At 39.0% G+C, this 19,629-nt stretch overlaps 1 protein-coding gene across 3 annotated transcripts in view; it reads left to right on the top strand.

The window, feature by feature from the left end:
• Positions 1-19,629, top strand: part of LOC126335421 (baculoviral IAP repeat-containing protein 6-like) — a 311,044-nt gene that overhangs the window by 284,489 nt on the left and 6,926 nt on the right. For all 3 annotated transcript variants that reach the window (XM_049998701.1, XM_049998709.1, XM_049998717.1), the window contains 5 exons: positions 4,791-4,929; positions 7,443-7,660; positions 11,702-11,941; positions 14,471-14,659; positions 14,754-14,888. In XM_049998701.1, coding sequence (XP_049854658.1) covers positions 4,791-4,929; positions 7,443-7,660; positions 11,702-11,941; positions 14,471-14,659; positions 14,754-14,888 — 921 coding nt within the window. The remainder of the gene's footprint in view (positions 1-4,790; positions 4,930-7,442; positions 7,661-11,701; positions 11,942-14,470; positions 14,660-14,753; positions 14,889-19,629) is intronic.

Genomic DNA, 19,629 nt, shown 5'->3' on the forward strand with positions numbered 1-19,629 from the left:
CCTTTAAATCGGCCGTGATCCGTTAGTATACATCGGTGATCCGTTAGTATACGTCGGACCCGCGTGTCGCCACTATCAGTGATTGCAAACCAAGCACCGCCACATGGCAGGGCAGGTCAGGTCTAGGGCGACTCCCTATCACTCACCCCAGTTGGACAGCCGACTTTGCTAGCGATAGTTCACTATCTACATATGCTCTCATTTGCCGAGACGACAGTTTAGCATAGCCTTCATCTACGTCATTTGCTATGACCTAGAAAGGCGCCATATTCAGTTACTATAATCTGAACAGATAATATTGTGAATCATGTACCGTCAAGAGCGACGTTCATCATTAATGGATTAAAGTTAAGTATCAAACTAATTACGTCCGCTTTCTGAATTCTCATTCCTTGTCATGTTCCAGACCTCACGTCAGTATAGTCCTTCCCTCCTCATGCCAGCCTGCTTGAGCTAAAATGTGTGCATTTCGGCCACCTCTAGTAACACGTTGTTGGCTCTTCTGCCAACACAACAAAATGTCCTACTAATTATCCTTACCTCCCCTCCCACAGTGATATTCCACTGCACACTGAGCCTACACAATATCCTCATCCATATGTACACAACCGCCGCTCCAAGCCCCTTGCCTCATGGCTCACATCCATGTAATAGAACTAGATAAAAGACCTATTCCATACATACTCCCAGTACCACCTACTCCAGTCCAATCACAAGCATCACCTATCACATCAAAGGCAGGGTTACCTGTGAAACCAGTCATGTGATCTACAAGCTAAGCTGCAACCAAGGTTCTGCATTCTACATGGGCATGACAACCGGCAAGGTGTGTGTCCCCATGAATGGCCGTTGACAAACTGTGGCCAAGAAAGAACTGGACCACCCCATTGCTGAGCATGCTGCCAAACATGATGTTCTTCATTTCAGTGACTGTTTCACATCCTGTGCCATTTGAATCTGTCCCACCAACACCAGCTTTCCTGAATTTCGCAGGTGGGAAATCTCCCTGCAATGTATCCTATGTTCCCGTAACCCTCCAGGCCTCAATCTTCTTTAGTCGTTGTCCTTACCCATGTAGCCCTTTCCTGTTCCCATTCCAGCACTATGTTGCCCTCTCTTCCACCAATGCACCCACAGTCCGTTTACTTCTCTCTTTCCGTTTCCCGCACCTCGTCCCCTGTGTGCGTTCTCCCTTCTAACTGCACCTAGCTGCCCTGCCCTCTCTCCACCTCATCCCTGTACACTCCCACAAGCAGCACTTTACCGTCCCCCACCCCTACCCTGCTAACCTCCATCCTCCAGCTTCCTTCTGACCCCATCGCCCAGTTGCCTCTCCCGTCATGTTCTGCTGCTCGCATTCTGGCCTCAACTGCCAGAAACTATGGTTGTGTGTGTGTGTGTGTGTGTGTGTGTGTTTGTGTGCATTGTATATTTCCGTTGAAGGCCTTGTTGGCCAAAAGCTCACTTATGGCAGTCTTTTTGTCATACATATCTGCGACTCAGCATCTCAGCTATATGCTGAGTAGCAAGTATCCTTTCCATAAGATACATTCTATCCTGGATTTTCCATTAATTAAAAATTGAAATGGTTGTATGCTTGGATTACTCACTATTCATGCTAAGGACAGTCTGAAGTTATCAATAGTATAAATGGGAAAAATCAGCTGAAAGAACTGTTAATAAAAATTAACAGAATGGTTGGCCAGATCTTACATTTTGGAGGCCAAATTCCAGGTATTAGTGATAGAAACACTTAAAAGTTGAAAATACTATTCCTAGCTGTGGGACTTGGTTATGCTCTACCCTCAGAAGGAAGGAGGGATTGATTGGGGTTGTGGAAAAGATGGGACAGACTGAGAGGGACATATGTGTTGTGAGGATTACAGAGATGTAGGAGGAGGAGGAGGACTGACTTTGAAGTATCTCATGTTGTACCATGTAGTTTTATATTTTGGAGTGATGAATCTCCAGCATGAACTGTAAAAGTATAAGTAACAATATAGCGGAGATGCTGAGTCGCGATAGGTACAACAAAAAGATTCACACAATTAAAGCTTTCGGCCATTAAGGCCTTTGAGGGCACTACACACACACACACACACACACACACACACACACACACACACACACACACACACACACACACACGTAAACGCAACTTGCACACACATCTGCAGTCTCAGAGAGCTGAAACCACACTGACATTCCATCCTGGATTTTCCATTGTTTGAAAAAGTATAAATAGCAAACATGACTTCAATTACTAATACACTTGGTTAATTACAAATTTAATCATAGAAAACTATTGTAATCCAAGTGAGTCAGCTAAATTTGCAAAAGTATAAATATGTAAATGGGATTTTATTTTCATTGTGTAGGCTATTTAATAACAAAAACATTAGCTTGTGTTCTGCATATTTGCATAAATCACTTCATGACAGTATTCTTATAAATGACACAAAAATGGAAACATTTGTTGCTGTTGTTGAGCCTAGGACGCAGTTTCCAGGCCAGACAAAGATTTTTTAAATGTGTATGTTTTAAATTTGGTCTCAATATGAATTGAGCTCAAAGTACTGAGCATAAACTCTCATGTGAATATATCGTCTCTTGTTGCACATCCTTTAATACTATGTATTTTACTTATTAAAGTAAATTTTTCTTGATGAGTTTTGAGATTTATAAGAAAATAATGTTAGATTTTCACCTGGTCCTGGCAGAGTTAACCAGCAAAAGTTTTTAAAAAGAATACTTTTTGGCTGCCATTCCCTAGATGTAATTGCACTGGGAAGGGAATAGAACAGATAGAAAATTATGGACTAAGCTATTATTGAATATTAGGGTGAAACTGGAGAAGCTAAAATTGAATTCGAATCTTTAAAAAAATTGATACAAGAGGGAACTTTGTCGTTGAATACTTAATAACAATAAAGCCACCTTTTCAGTGGCCCTGCGTTGCTGTGGTATCATTTATCTCAAGGATAGTGTTGAAAGGCATGTTTATACCGAAGTATTGAATTTGAAGTAAATCTTAGAATAACTGCCACAGCCTGAAATGATTCCAAAAAAAGTAAAAAAAAAAATGAATAAAAATGCTTTATTATTATCATCATTTGTAGGTTAAAAGAATCCACTATCCTTAAAGTGAAGAAGAATGCGGAGGAAGAGGGATGTTATTCTGCGAGTATACTATCTGAAACAGTGTACTTAGCCTTATTTGACAGATAGACAAGGTGTTGATGCTTTCCTTGTAACTGATTATAAACATTGTTTTAGTAATCTTCTGCGTTAACAATGTGAGCCACATTATTACTCTGCACACACTCCTCTTAAATTTGAAATGTCAGTCTTTGTTACCATTTTGTTCATCTTTGGATATCTTAGCAATTTATTCACAGTGGAACAGCAAATTACGCTGAAGAGCCAAAGATACTGGTTGGTACACCTGCCTAATATCATGTAGACCCCTGCAAGCATGCAGTGCCACAACCCAACGTGGCATGGACTCAACTAATGTATGACGTAATGCTGGAGGGAACCAACACCATCAATCCTGCAGGGCTGCCTATAAATCTGTAAGAGTACGAGGGGTGGGGATCTTTTTTGAACAGTACATTGCAAGGCATCCCAGATAAGTTCAATGATGTTCATGTCTGGGGAGCTGGGTGGCCAGCAGAAGTGTTTAAACTCAGAAGAGAGTTCCTGGAGCCATTTTTAGCAATTTCGGATGTATAGGGTGTCACATTGTCCTACTATATTGCCCAAGTCCATCAGAATGCACAATGGGTATGAATAGATGCGGGTGATCAGACATGTTACTTGCCTCAGTCGTATTTAGACATATCAGGGTTCCCATATCACTCCAACTGCACATGCCCTATTCCATTACAGAGCCTCTACCAGCATGGAACGGTCCCCCGCCAATTTGCAGGGTCCATAGATTCATGAGATTTTCTCCATACTCATACATGTCAATCCACTCAATACAATTTGACACTAGACTCGTCCGACCAGTCAACATGTTTCCAATCACCAACAATCCAGTGTCTGTGTTGACGGGCCCAGGTGAGGCGTAAGGCTTTGTGTCATGCAGTCATCATAGATACACGAGCGGGCCTTTGGTTCTGAAATCCCATATTGACGATGTTTCGTTGAATGGTTGACACGCTGAATTTGTTGATGTCCCAGCATTGAAATCTGCAGCAATCTGTGGAAGGGTTGCATGTCTGTCACGTTGAATGACTTAAGTCATCGTTGGTCCCATTCTTGCAGGATCTTTTTCCGGCCGCAGTGATGTCGGAGATTTGATGTTTTGGATTCCTGATATTCACAGTACACTTGTGAAAATTATTGTATGGAAAAATTCCCACTTCATCACTACCTCAGAGGTGCTGTGTCATATCGCTTGTGTGCCAACTGTAACACCACGTTTAGACTCACTTAAGTCCTGATAACCTGCCATTGTAGCAGCAGTAACCGATCTAACAACTGCATCAGCCACTTGTTGTTTTTATATAAGCGTTGCCAACCGCAGTGGCGTATTCTGTGTGTTTACGTATCTCTTTATTGGAATGCGCATTCCTATACCAGTTTCTTTGGTACTTCAGTGTATTTAAGATAGGAATGACTGCTTGCAAGTGAAATATAATGACCAAGTATGTTTCCGTTTGTAGTAGATTGCTGGTGGGATAGCAACATTAAAAATAAAAGCCTACAGGAGTAGTGGTCATTAAAAATTTCTTTATTATGCATAACCTTTTTTGAAATTATTGTCTCTTTATGTTTTTCAGGCTGCAACAGACAGACTGACAATGGAAGATGGCCAAGAGAGTTCTGTTGTGAGAGAAGGGCCTCATTTAAGTAATATAGACCTTCCTTTAAGGTCCCATGAGGAGAGGTACCTTGAAGTAATGAGGAGACTGCAATTTGGTATGTGTTTAACATATATTGTGGCCCCAGTAGTCTGGTACTAACCAATCTTGAGAGAGAGAGAGAGAGAGAGAGAGAGAGAGGGGGGGGGGGGGGGGGGGGGGGTGTATGCAGGTCTATTCCAAGGAAGGTCAGACAGAGTAGAACATCTGATCAGCAGATGGTCTAAAGCTGATACATTGACCAAAGCAGAGAGATATTTGTGCCACCCAGAGGCCAAACTGATGAACTCCATTGTTTATAATATTTCTACTTTTTATTATAAAAACCTCTGTGGTCACAATTTTTGGCTCCATTAATTAATTCTTGCATGGATAGGTGACAACGCTTTGCAGAGCAACTGAATGTTATGTTTCAGCTTTCGGAGGACAAAGCAACTAACTCAAATTTTCTTACTTGTATTGCCATGACATTTGCTTCTTCGTATTTAATCTCAAGTATTACATTTAGCGTCCTCAATACTGATTTTATGTGAGCATTGCATCTTAGTAAAACCCGTACATAGCATAAAGCTAAAAAAATCAAATTAATGTGATAAATGGAAATTTTATGTATATAATTTTCGCTGTGATGATTTTGGTAACTACAGAGGGTTTATGTATATGAGGCCAGAAACAGAAGGTTCTTTGATGTCACAAAAAGCAGCTACATGCCTAAAACAGCACATAACAAACAATGCAAAAGACCACAAGTATATTCTGACTTAGACTCATGTACTGATCAGAATCGAAACCAAAATAACAATGATGAAGGTGCTACAAAGTTCTGCAATTAAAGTGGGTATTATTGACTTGCAGTTTTTCATACCTGGATGCAGCTATCTGCCAAATAACTCCAACAAACTCTGTTACAATGTAATCCATTACTGCAAAACAAAGGACCAGTTAGCAGTAGATAAAACGAATTATAATGATTTTTTGTCTATAAAAATTTTTGAAGACACCATGATAAACTGCAAGAAGACAGCCAATGGCTTAGCTGTAAACTGGCGTGACATAGACTAAATTAAATTGAAGAGGTTGCTACCTTACATTCTTCAGTACAGTATCACTTTTTCCATTTGTTATCGCTAATTTGAAGAAATATGCAACAGGATGCCAATCTGCATTTGCAAATATAAACCATGATGCGCTAAACTCAAGAATTCATGCCATGAGCAAGGGAGAGGGGGCAGATCTCAAGCACCCCCCCCCCCCCAAAAGTATATTCCTTCTGTGGATCATGGCTACTAGAAGAAGCTAGTAACCACTCGTGAGGAACACAATGGTCAAGTGTCGGAGATCTGTGATAGCATTTATAATGATAGTTAGGAGTTAAAGTTGGCAATGCGACTAATGCTGAAAAGATAGTAAATATGCATTTACCTTTAACCTAAGTTTCTCTTGCACTGGAGTTAGCCGTTTAGATACGGTTCCATGTTACTTATTTTTGTGTACTGCTTGTCCCATTTAATAATTATAGCATAAATTAATGAGCCAGTGCAATGAAATTTTTTATCAATTTGGAAAATTCTTCATTGTTCCTGTTTTTATCTTTTATGACACAAAATTTCGTCAATTCTCTCTAACAACGAAACACTTCACTTGGTGTGCTGCAAATGTTATTTAATGCCTGTTATCTGGAGTTAACCAGAACACACATCTGTTACTGTAATTCATAGAACTGTTCTCATTTGGAGTAGTATGCTTAAAAAGTGAGGACTTTGCAGTTACTTCCAGGTTCATGGAAGATTGGCTGAGTTTCTTGTGCCCAGTGTCAGTGGAGATTCTCACCACTGCTGGGTGTAACCCACATCCTAGGGTCTGCCTCCCTTTGTAACCACCCTGGACCCCTCCCCCCTCTTCCCTCCACCCCTCCCTCCCTCTCGAAGGGACTACTAGTTCTGAAAGCTAGGTAGTGTGTCACTTTTTCATATATCTATAAGGAATACTGCATATTTTGCTTCCAAAATGTAAGTACTGGACACCAATTCTGTCTCATAATTATAGTGTTCTTTATTGAATTTTCTTTTGATATGATAAAGTGCCAACTTAGGCTGTTGCTCCCTTTGTTGAAACTGCTAACTTAGGGTGTTGCTCACTCTGTTTTAGAAGCAAAATCATAAATACTGATTATGTGCTTTATTTATTTATTTCATGTTCCATAGATCCAGTTAGTGAGTCAATCACAAGGATATGGAACGTGTCAAATTGTACAGGTTTCAATTTAAACTTACAATAAATGCAAGGGCAATTCAATGCCAAATTGTACATAGTCTAAGTAAGACATACTATAAATACAGTAATATATACAATGTCAGCTAAATAACATAACAACTATTTAACAGAAAAAAGTTTCAAATAAAGGTTGCTTTATTGTCTCCATAAGCACTATTCTTCTCTCCCGTTTCCCAAGTAATATTTTTTTCTAAATTTAGAACTGAACTGTACGTAGAAAATGCATTAGAAGTTAATATAAATGTGAGAATATGATTTAAAAAATCTCATTAAATACTTTATCATTATATGTTACAGATACATATGAAATGATAACAGAAAGTAGCGAAGGAGGATATCAGTTTGTAGTCTCATACCATTTTGAATCGAATGTGAGGTCTGCTGGAGAAAGAAGTCACCCAGCTCGCATGAAGCGACTGGCGCAAGAGACAGTAACACTGTCTACGTCACTCCCACTTTCGTACAGCAGTTCTGTGTTTGTTCGTTGCGACACCGACAGGCTTGATATAATGAAGGTATGTTGGGTATTTGTAAATATGTATCTTAGATAGATGTCAGTAAAGTTGAAATAATGTGTTCTAAATAAGTTGATAGTTTTCAGTGTTCATTTTGTGTATATCTGGTTAGAAAAAATGCAATTTTCAACATGTTTATTTGACTTGTATACCTAAATGCTTTATTAGTCAATATTGACCATGTTTCTCCATTTTAATGTAAATAAATTTTGGGCCAATGATGACCCTTCACAAACATTTCATTTGTTATTGATTCCAAGTTACCCATTGTGTCGAACAGTTACTTTTCCAATACCTCCACTCAGTATACTATCTTGTATGGATGTAATCATGTATAAATGTTCCACTTCACTCCAGTCTTTCTTTCACCAATTCTACATAATCTTCTAATTGCTGTACAAGTTTAATTGAGAACTTACCTTGACCATTCTATGCAATAATTAGCTATCTGTCTGAGTAATTTTTTTGCTCATCACTTTAATTTCTGTTGATTGGTTTAAAATTGCCTGTCTTAATTCTATTAATTTCAGTACCATCGTATTTACAATTGTTTCTCAACTAACATTACCATCTGTGAGAGGCATTCTGTCAATCTCCTAATGAATAATGATGTCAAAAGTGATGTCAAAAATTGATATTGTAACTTGTTATTAATGATAAATTATTTGGCTTTCATTTTATCTTTTGGTAATTTACTGGTACTAAATTACCTGAACAAGTTTTATATCTGAATGGGATAATGTTGTCACTATCTTAACTGACAAAATCTGCTGTAATTCAGAAATCACTTCACAGTATATTGAAACTTAGAGGAAAAGAACCCCTTACATTTTAATAAAGTGGATCCCCTGATAAGTATGTGAAGTGCCACCTGTGTGTGCCGTCTTTCGTTGTCACGCACCTCTGGCTTCAGTTACTGGGTCTCATATTGTCATTAGTAGATGCTGTGTTGACTGTTTATTGAACCACCTGGCCACATTGTATACAAATTACTGTCAGTAGAATTCAAGTTGCCATCATACTTTAATTTAGTTGAACCCGTCTATCACGTAAAAGATATTTTAAAATGTAAAAGGAACCTCTCTGAAGAAAAGAAATAAGAGCAAGAAAAATAAGAGTGTCGATTGGGTGAGCTACAAAACTGCATTACTTTGAGCAAAAGTCCTTGCACTCCTTCACAGATGGCGATTTGATGAACAAATACGTCATATTTACAATTGAATATTTATGTCTACTTCAGGTAGAACAGTTTCTTCATGGCGACATTATCAAACTAGACAAATCATGTGGTCTTTCCTTCACAACCTCAACACTTTTACTCCCATCTGCTTCATCTGGTCCTCCTCAACCCAAAATGCCACTTTCCTGGGCATTGACCACCCTACCTGATGACTCCATCCACTCCTCTGTTCACATTAAACCCACCAACTACCAACAGTACCTACATTTCAACAGGTGTCATATTTTCCACTCCAAAAAATCCCTCCCATACAGCCTGACCATCTGGAGATGGCATATCTGCATTGACAAGGACACTCTTGCTGAGTATGCTGAGGGGTCTCAGTAGAGCTTTCACATACGGGCACTATCCATCAGACCTAGTCTGCAAACGGACCTCCCACGCCATTTTGGCACACACTTCCAATCCTCCTCCACCTCCAAGAACCAGCTACAAGGGAGTGCTTCCTTCATCACCTTGTACCACCCCGGAGTAGAAAGAATGAAGCCTAGTCTTCATCAGGGTTTTGATTAGCTATCATCATTCTCTGAAATGAGGGACATCCTACCCAAGATCTTTCCTCCTCTCCTCCAAAAAAAAAATGGTGTTCTATCACCCAACAAACTTCCACAACATTCCGGTCCATCCCCATGCCACTCGCAATCCTAACCCTTGCCGCAGGGATCATATCCCTGTGGAAGACCCAGGTGCAAGACTGCCCAGTCCACCCACTTAGCTAGAGGCTTATCCTGTCCCATTGGAGGTTGGACCACTTGTGAATGTAGCCCGGTCATATACCAGTTCTGCTCCAATCATTGCACAGCTTTTTATTCAGTATGAATGCCAACCAGGTATCCACCAGGATGAATGGCCACTGTCAAACTGGCCAAGAACAGATAGACCACCCAGTGGCACAACATGCAGCTGAACATATGCTTTATATCAGTGGCTGAATCCTTCCCTCCACCACCAGCTTTTCTGAACTGTGCAAATAGGAGATACCCTTACAGCACATTCTCCTCTCCCAAAATTATCCTGGCCCCAATCTAAGGTAACCTACTGTCCACACACACACACACACACACACACACACACACACACACACACACACACACACACACACACAACCGTTTTTGCCCCCTCTGGTGTACCGCCTCCTTTCTACTCACATCCCCTTAACATCTTTGTTTACAGCCCTCTGGCAACACATCCACCTGCCTTTCCCCTTCACTGCTCCTCTCCTTTTGCACTCGCTGTCCCCTCCCTCCCTGCAGCCTCCTGATGCTACACCTGGTGGCAGACTTTCCATGCCTTCTCCTAGTCCTTGCACACTGTGCCAGACAGCTCTTTCTCAACCCCCCCCCCCCCCCCCCCATATCCATATCCTGCTATCCCTTTCCCATGCCCACCCTCCTCATACCGTGTTATCCCTTCCCCTTACCCACCACCTCCAGATTGCTGCAACCATTCAACAAGACAGTTGCTCTCTGGTCCCAGATGCCAGAGATGGTAGCAGTGTGTGTGTGTGTGTGTGTGTGTGTGTGTGTGTGTGTGTGTGTTTACTTTTTTGAGGAGCCGTTTGGGTGAAAGTTAAATGTGTAACAGTCTTTTCGTTGTGCCTGCCTGTAACTCGAAGTGTCATCTTTATGATAGGTAGTAATCTATTGTTAAATTATGCTTTATTAGTTGGCACGTAGTCACTCTCCAAGTATAACCTGGGATAGTTCCTGCTAGGCTTTGAATTGTTTTACTATCCCTATGCAGCTTTAACACTTCAGCTGGCACTTCTATGTATAAAGTGCACCAACCAAAACTAAAATGATTTTGTGTGGTTCCATTGTTGTTTCACAACTGAAAACCCGTACCTATTTCTTCATTATTGCTTCAGATAACACAGCAATAAATTGTGCTTTCATACGTTCAAGTGAGCAGCAGTAATATAAAACACAAAGTGAGCTAGGTGAGAAAAAATGTACAATCCGTGCAAAAAAATTACCCTGATTATGAAGTAGCAACATAATCCCACATTGAGACAGTTGTCTACAAGATAACTAATGATCGAACAAGCAGCTGGCTGGGATCTGACGCAACTGCACTGCTTCAAGTGGATCATTACTGACTCTGTAGTGCCTGTTCTTGGCAACAGAGTGTTATAGTTGAAATTTATTTCATTATTGTTTAATAAAGCAGTGGTTTAACACATATTACATAAGTTTATTTTCTCATTGTTTAAATAAACTAAAATTGAAATGTGGTTTTGATTATATTGTTTACCTTTGTGACATAAAGACAGCCATTCTATGTGTGTGTACAAAGTGCGCCACGCACCCACCTGTGTTATGAAAAATGGTGTGCCCACTTGAGGGTAAAGATTCATGTGCCTCCAACAATACTGTGCTCACAGTAAAGACCTGTGACTGAAACTGAAACTAAACCCTTACAACCCCTGACCCCCTTCTACTCGCCCCCCCCCCCCCCTCTTCATTTTTTCCTCTCTATCCTTCTTCTCTTTTTAAAAATTGATTGAGACACTGGTTATCAGAAATAGTAATATTTGTTGGTCTTGTCCTGTGTTCAAAGTACGGTTAGAGTATAATCTTGGGACAGCTGCATGTGAGGGCAAGGTACAGCATTAGTGCTTCCATTACGGTGCACTGACTTTGGTCCAGCAATAAAGTTGAAATGATGTAATAACACAACTTTTCTGTGTGACATGCAGAAACTTGCACGGGCAAAGTATAATTTTCTTTACGTCCTATATACTAAAAAATTTAGGAAAGAGTGTCTTTTATCATGAAAACTTGAAAATGCTTATTTTACAGGTCCTGATAACAGGCCCTGCAGAGACACCGTATGCTAATGGCTGCTTTGAATTCGATGTCTACTTTCCTCCTGATTATCCAAACTCACCAATGTTAATTAATCTGGAAACCACTGGTCATCACACAATAAGGTTTAATCCAAATCTATACAATGATGGCAAAGTGTGTCTGAGTGTTCTTAATACTTGGCATGGGCGCCCTGAAGAAAAGTGGAATGCGCAGACATCAAGTTTCCTACAGGTAATAATACTATTTCCATAAAAAGTTTTGTTTCACAAATCACGGAATAATTTTCTGAGATGGTCAGATGAATTGCAAGCTTAATCATAAGAAGGCAGGGCTGTTTAGGTACTAATGTAGAGGGTAAAAATCATAGAGGGAGACCAAGAGATGAATACACTAAGCAGATTCAGAAGGATGTAGGTTGCAGTAGGTACTGGGAGATTAAGAAGCTTGCCCAGGATAGAGTAGCATGGAGAGCTGCATCAAACAAGTCTCAGGACTGAAGACAACAACAACAACAACGTTCTTAAAACCCAATGTCATCATTATTTAATTCAAAAAGTCATGTTGCTTTGTTAGAATGGGCTTTCTTGAGAATTATTAGAGGGCAAAGACATAGCAGATTGGCATAGTTATTTAAAAACTTTTATGTTGGAGTTGAAAGCCAGTGTCTCAGGATAGAAGTTCTTAGTTTGCATCGAGTTTTGTGATAATGAATGCTCTCTTCAGTTTTAAACTCACAAGGAGAGGACCCCAGCGGTGGCATCAACTTTTTGAAACCAAATACATGGTGCTGGAGCCAGCCATTCACCCATGTTGCAAGTTGCAAGTAATTGACGAAAAAAATTCAGAATTTTGCCTGTTTTTCTGTAAGGTTGAAAAGCCACATTTTGTAGTCTGGTTGCATGGTGTAATGGAGACAATAAAAGCTTCACATTCTAGAGGTTATGGGTTCAGATCTGGTAATGTGCAGTAGACTTTTTTTTAAAAATTGTTTTATTTGTAAATCTTGATCTAAATGTCTGTCCATTATTTTTATTCAGTTACTTGGTTTAAATGTGTTTTCTTTATTTCTATTCCTTTGTCACATTATTTTAATGAATGAACTTTCTTCATTTGTTTCATTTTCTTCTTTATATCTTTTTTTCCAATATGAATTTAATTATATTTATCTATTATAATACTCAATTATTTGAAAATTCCAATTTATTAGTTAAAAACAAAAGACCAAGTAATGTATATTGACTGTGCAGTGGTGTGAAAAATGTATTTTTCATTACCAGTTGTTCCCTTTTTTATCCCTGGTAATCGTCATACAAACATTTACTACATGACCTAAATATCTATTGCACTATGGACAAAATAATGCTGATGAAGATTTAAATGGAAGAAGGGTTTATAAATATAACGAAATTCAAACAAAATAAGAAGTATGTGTTGTGAAAGTGATATGTGGATGTCAACCCACAATCTCATGAATGTGAAGCTACTGTCCTATTCACTGCACCATACAACAGGACTTTATGATGCAACTTTTTTAATGCTATTGAGTGTCACACAAATTTCTCAATTTTTTTTCGTCAATTTTTCACAAATGAGGGCCCACCAGGGTGAACGGCTGTAGTGTGTGATTTCTGGGATCTTAACCTACATAACTGTACCGTTGCTTTCAAAAAGTCGATCCCACCACGGGGGGATCTCTCCTTGTCAATGATTCTATCACAAAAGTGAGTGTCTTCAACTTCATAAACAGGGTCATTAGTGTTCCTTGGATAAGCTTTGCATATTTTTCTGACTACTTTTTTTTTTGTTTTGTTGGTGTCACTAATATAACAAGCTTATCTCCATATCAGTCCAATATAGTAAATGTGTGACAGAAAAAGTATAATGTATGTGTTCCTGAGATAGTTACCAGTGACATACTACATCTGCCAATTTTCATATGAAATACTGCACTTCAGCTGTTGAGACGGCATTTAAATTTATTTCAATTTAATGCAGACTCTATACAAAATTCTGAAAGTCATGTCAATTGATTTGAAGCTCAGTCCTCAGTATGCAAGTAGAGTGCTTTCTCAGTGCACCACCTAACTCAGTGTGAAATTATGCCAGTTCTTTTATTGTGGGGAAAAAAGTCACTAAAAACAGTTAAGTCATGAAGTTGAAGTTGTTTGGTGGACACTGTCATTGTAGCCGTCATAAGTAGTAAGCTTTTAGCTTCGTTATTGGCAGCTTCTGAGCAAAGCATGAATGTTGACTGAAACCCACAAGTTACACATGTAGTGTGGAGCTTTGTATTAGTACTGTTACCGTTGTACTAGTACTATCACCTTTGGCAGTTAACAACTCACACTACTACGAGTTACATGAATTTTAAAGCAAACCCTAGTATATAGTTTTGCAAAATCAAATTCTAATTTTCTTATCCTTTTGGGAATAATATGCTGATATTTCAATGTGTCTACTTCTGTTCTTAACATTTTATCAAGTGTGTACTTACTTTAAAAAGCAGTGAGTACGTTATGAGCAAAGCTACCGTAAATGAACATGTTAAACATTCTTACAGTGTACTCTCTGCATTTTTTACAGAACACGATACTAGTTAACTGAAACAATCTTACTGCACCCAGTTTCATTGTAATCTTTCTGAACCCCTGTATGGTTCATTAAAATAAACTGTTGGTTTAGTTTCAGTTGATTTTTACATTTTTATATAATCCACCAATTTTATTGCAAATGTTTAGTAAGTGTTTTAATTTGTTGTAGGTGTTAGTGTCCATACAGTCACTAATTCTTGTTCCGGAGCCCTACTTCAATGAGCCTGGCTATGAGCGATCAAGAGGTACACCATCGGGCAACCACAGCTCAAGGGAGTACAATTCGAACATATGCCAAGCAACTGTGAAATGGGCCATGCTAGAACAAATTCGAAATCCGTGTCCCTGCTTCAAAGAGGTACGTGTTGTATTTCTTGATGAAAAGATGCAGTAATTTTTTAAATTTCTTCTCTACTCTAGCTGTATATTTCTTATATGGTATTCCTTTCCAGGTCATACACACACACTTTTGGATGAAGAGGCATGAAATTGTGAAACAAATTGAGAACTGGATTGCTGATATGGATTCTCAGTGTGGAGACAGGCGGACAGGGAGAGCCATTTCGCTAAACTCCATGGCTTTAAAGGTATGGTTGTCATCTACCGTATTTACTCGAATCCAAGCTGCACTCGAATCTAAGCCGCACCTGAAAAATGAGACTCGACATCAAGGGAAAAAAATTTTCCCTTATCTAAGCCGCACCTGGAATTTGAGACTCGAAATTCAAGACGAGAGAAAAGTCTTAGGCCGCACCTCCAAATCGAAACAAAGTTGGTCCATTGTAACATGAGACACAATTTAGGTCGAATGGATGAAGATACAGCTACAGTAGTTTGGTTCGAGTCGTAAGCTTAACAGTTAAGATTTACCAAGTAGCCATTGCTATGTGTCAGGCGCTCCGTCCGTATTTATATGGGTACCCTTCCTTTTTCACGTGCTTCGTCTGGTTTGAATCAATTGCTTATTGTGCTTTGATCTGATAAGTGCCGTTCTCTTTGTGATAGGTGTTTACGTCACTCTAAGCTGAAAATGTATTATTGTACTGTGTCATGCATTGTTTGTCACATTCTGATACGAGTGTTTACGACCTGTAGCCACTCGTGGCATGGCTCGCTTTTGTGCGCGCTACCGCTGCTTACAATAAAGAAAAGGACAGGAATTGCCTCGTAAGTGAAACAAAGGCAAGAGACTGCTACGTGTTGTTACTTACACTGCTGCTTTCTTTTATAATGGATCAACAAGAACCAAATAATATACTGCGTATAATAGAAGATATTCTGAACGAGAGTTTATCGAAAAATTTTCTCCGTTTGAAAATCTTTGCAGACGCCTCTTTAGTACATTACATTCTGCACAGAAATTAGTCATCTTAGATTTAAAACTCTAGTCAGTTGCTGTGCTTCATTTCTGACTATCACTATTCAGCATAAGAATAATATGAATATAAACATGACATGATATGTATATTCTTCCATGTTTGCTGTTGTCTCACTCTAGTTTCGTAGTTTATTAGGCAGACAGGATTTAAATGAGATGGCAGAAAACACAAAAGAATACACAGCATTATGTTTACATTCTTCTACCTTTTCTTTTAATTTATTTGCTGACGCAGAGGTTTTGTGCCAGTATTTATCTCTGTGCCTGCAAAGCATGCCTGTGTAGTGCTCATATATTCGACGGCAGAAGTTAGTTGTGGCGGCATCTACCAACATTTTTCAGAACTTCCGCTTACTTTGCACTTGATTCTAATCCACAGGCGGTTTTTTGCATTACAAAAACCAGAAAAAGAGCACAGCTTAGATTCGAGTAAATACGGTATACAAATACGTTGTTATTAATTCTGAGTTGCTGATTTATGTACTCTTCATTCTTATATGATATAATCGATATTTTGTGATTTATGGAGGCAATTTGAAATAACTGTTTACTAAACTCTTGTTTGGGACCCCACGTTCTGCACTTTTCTATTTGGATATTTGTACGTACTCTGATTAAGCCCTGGATTTGTTGTTGTATTTCAATATCATTGTCTTTCGGTCATTAGCAAATGCTTATCTACAGTGAGTAAAGAGTTCTATTTCCAGGATGAATTTGGGGGATGCTAATACTCAAGAGACAAACATTTGAACAGAATACCCAGACAACCTTTGTTTCTCTCTGTGTCGTCTATCAACAATGGCACAAAAAATCCTAGCGATCTGTCACTACCTCGACAGCCACTTATTCTAAATGTATCAGTTACTATTGTCACTTTTTCATGAAATATTAATGGAAGACTAAAAAAAGTCCCACGAAAATCGCTGTTCTCTAAGCTAGGACTTAGATGAATGTTCAACATAATGCTTGCCAGTGGAAGGTGGCAACTGACCTTGTCATGCGTAGCCTTGCATTTTTGTGACAGAGTGCATCTGATCTGTTTATTCAGTTCAATTTGAAGTGGTGTTTCCTTTTCCCACGGGAAAAATTTTTAATTTCCCAGTTTGAGGGTGAAATTCATGCAAGGAAAATGACAGTCTGAATTTCGTTCCCTTCCTGTTGCCACACTCGTGTGGCTGGTTGACTTAACTACATATAAGCAACCAAAGGGCTTGTAGTTTTCAAACATTACCAAATCATCGTTTTTTTATGCATCACTGTAGGAAGACAAACTCGTAAAGCTTATGCTATTAGATACCAATTTCTGTGATGCCTTGCCCTGCCACTATACCTAAGTTTTTCACGAAAACTTGTTTTAACCAAGCAGTAACTTACACTTTCTTCTGAATAACAACAAAAATAAAACTGAATAAACAGTTCTTTGTAATAGGACAGTCCCCTCCAATGACGAATTTTTGTTCACCCAATACTACTGAGGTACCCATCTGCCATTGATAAAATTGATTTTTGTAGTTCATTAAACTCAGCAAGTACTCTTTGATTTCTCTCAAGTTCATCAAACAAGCCTCAGCCTCTGCCCACCCTGTAATTGCTGTGTAGCACAGATTTTTAGTTTCACTACATATTTTTTATTTCATTTACTGTTGTTATTAAGATTTTGCAAAATACATGTGATTTGAATGTCGGATGTGCACTGTTTGACAAAAAAAATTGAAGTGCCCAGAAGGAATGGAAAACAAAATGAAACTTCACAGTCTGAGAGAGTATGTGATATTATTTCAGTGATTACAGTCTAATCAAATTTACCAAGGACTTGGCACTTTGAACTCAATTTTCAGTATTACATTGCACCCTCATCAGGCCTGGATGCATGCAATGCCTTTTTTTTAGGAAGGGTGTCTTAAAGTCATTGTAATCCTTTCCTGTGGCAAACTGGTCCATGACCATTGTAACTAATCGTTGATGTACTGGCACTGGGACATAGTTGATGTCCAAGCTGGTCTCCCTAACATAGTATCAGGAGCAGATCTGGGAATCTCGTTGGCCATGGGAATACCTCAGCATCGTGCAGACAGTTCATGAGGGCATATATTATCAGTGTATGAACATTGTCCTGTTATAAAAATGGCACCACGATACTGTCACACTCTTTGGACCCTGTGGTGCATGAATTTCACTGCAGTAGTAGCTTTTAATGGTCATGAAGCTGCAAATGCATGCAGGTCACAAAATCATAGGGAGTGTCAACTGCATTGGATTGTGTGCACTTTCAGCCTCAGGTGTAACTGAAACCACCAAAGAAGTAACCATTAACAGCTGTTCACTGTGCCACAGAGTTAACATTGACAAAGACATTTATATCTTTGATTGCTGCAGTGTTGTGATCTGACTTATTATAAACTCCTTGTGATATAAGTTTTGGGATTGTAAAGAAAGATTCATGTTGTACTGGCACCACTGCTTACTACTGACATCATGACATAGAAATTGGTATTGAAATCCAGCGGTCAGTTCCTATTTCATGATGTTGGTAGTAAGTAATGATTCCAGTATATCACAAAGCTGTTTATACACTGTTACACAACTTATATTACAAGGCATTCACAGTAATTCAGATCACATATATCATCATTAAATCAATCAAAAATATAATTCTCTTTGTATCAGTTCCCAACAGTCACATGAGAGGTAATTTGAGTATGCAGGACGTCTGTGGCATACTATTGTGCCATTAGATTTCTCTCGATAACTAGCATCCCTGTCCTGAAATCATACCTGGTGGCTGCCCATACCATGACACCAGGAGTAACACTATTATGCCTCTCCAAAACATTAGAAGAATGCTACATCTCCCAAGTCGCCACCAGACTTGATGACAGTGGTCATCTGTGGTAGTGCAGAACCATGATTCATCACTGAACACAGTCAACTCATTCATCAGCAGTCCATGCTTCCTGGTCACTTCACAGCTCCAAACACAGCCGTTTGTGTTGTGATGTTAATCCTTTCCATTTTTGCCAAGCAGGTAGAAAGCCCAGACAGCTACAAGCATTTGTTTACACTGGGCAGGTAGTGAGTCCTGCTGATTAACAGCATTCCTGTATGCCCAAGCATGGGAGCAGATGAACGACCACAATGGAACCATGACTTGCTGTTGTCCGCTTTTCAACAATCCTACCACTGCTGTCATTATCTGCTGTTCATGATAATGACGCAATGTGTTACAGCTTTTACCTTCTCATGGATTCATTCTTCTTATCAGTTGTGCATTGCATTTGTGCACGTTGGTGAAATGACAACATTTACCCGCATTGGCTTTGCAGTGTTGGAATGTAATTTATTGGACAAGGAAATCCTCATAAATAGTAGTGACGAAAATGGTATTGATATTTTGGTCGATATTTTGGTCCTTTCTTTGGGCAAATATCTGGATGTGTCGGAAGTACTGCTGATTCTGCAACACCATGAGGAACTTTTTCAGAAGATTCTTCTGATGAAGAGGGAAAAGAAGATTAAGTGATAAGCACAACTTCATCATGAAAAATAATGTATGATTGTCAGACAATCATTCTGTGATTAAACACCACAATTTTTTGAAGACATTTAGCGACGTAAGAAAAGACTTTGATTATTTAGCATTTCACTTAGACTTCCGTAATGAAAAAATGATGACTTTACCGAGCAGGTTAGCATGATGGAGGCATATAAAGCTTGCAGAAGTTTATTGCTTCTTGATGCGATCTCTGCTTAAGCGGAGAATTAGAAAGGCAGAAGTGAATTACTGTTGGTCAACAGATGCTTTCTTTCAAATGTCAGTATTTTCACATACAATGTCCGCAGACCAGCATAAACTGATTCTGGATTTATTGCACTTACGTGACAATTCAGCTGTATTTTAAGATATGCTTGTGAAACTATGGCTCATTGTAGAACACTCCAGAAAAAAAAAT

The sequence above is a fragment of the Schistocerca gregaria genome, chromosome 1, assembly GCF_023897955.1.
Source record: "Schistocerca gregaria isolate iqSchGreg1 chromosome 1, iqSchGreg1.2, whole genome shotgun sequence".
Classification (NCBI taxonomy): Eukaryota; Metazoa; Arthropoda; class Insecta; order Orthoptera; family Acrididae; genus Schistocerca; species Schistocerca gregaria.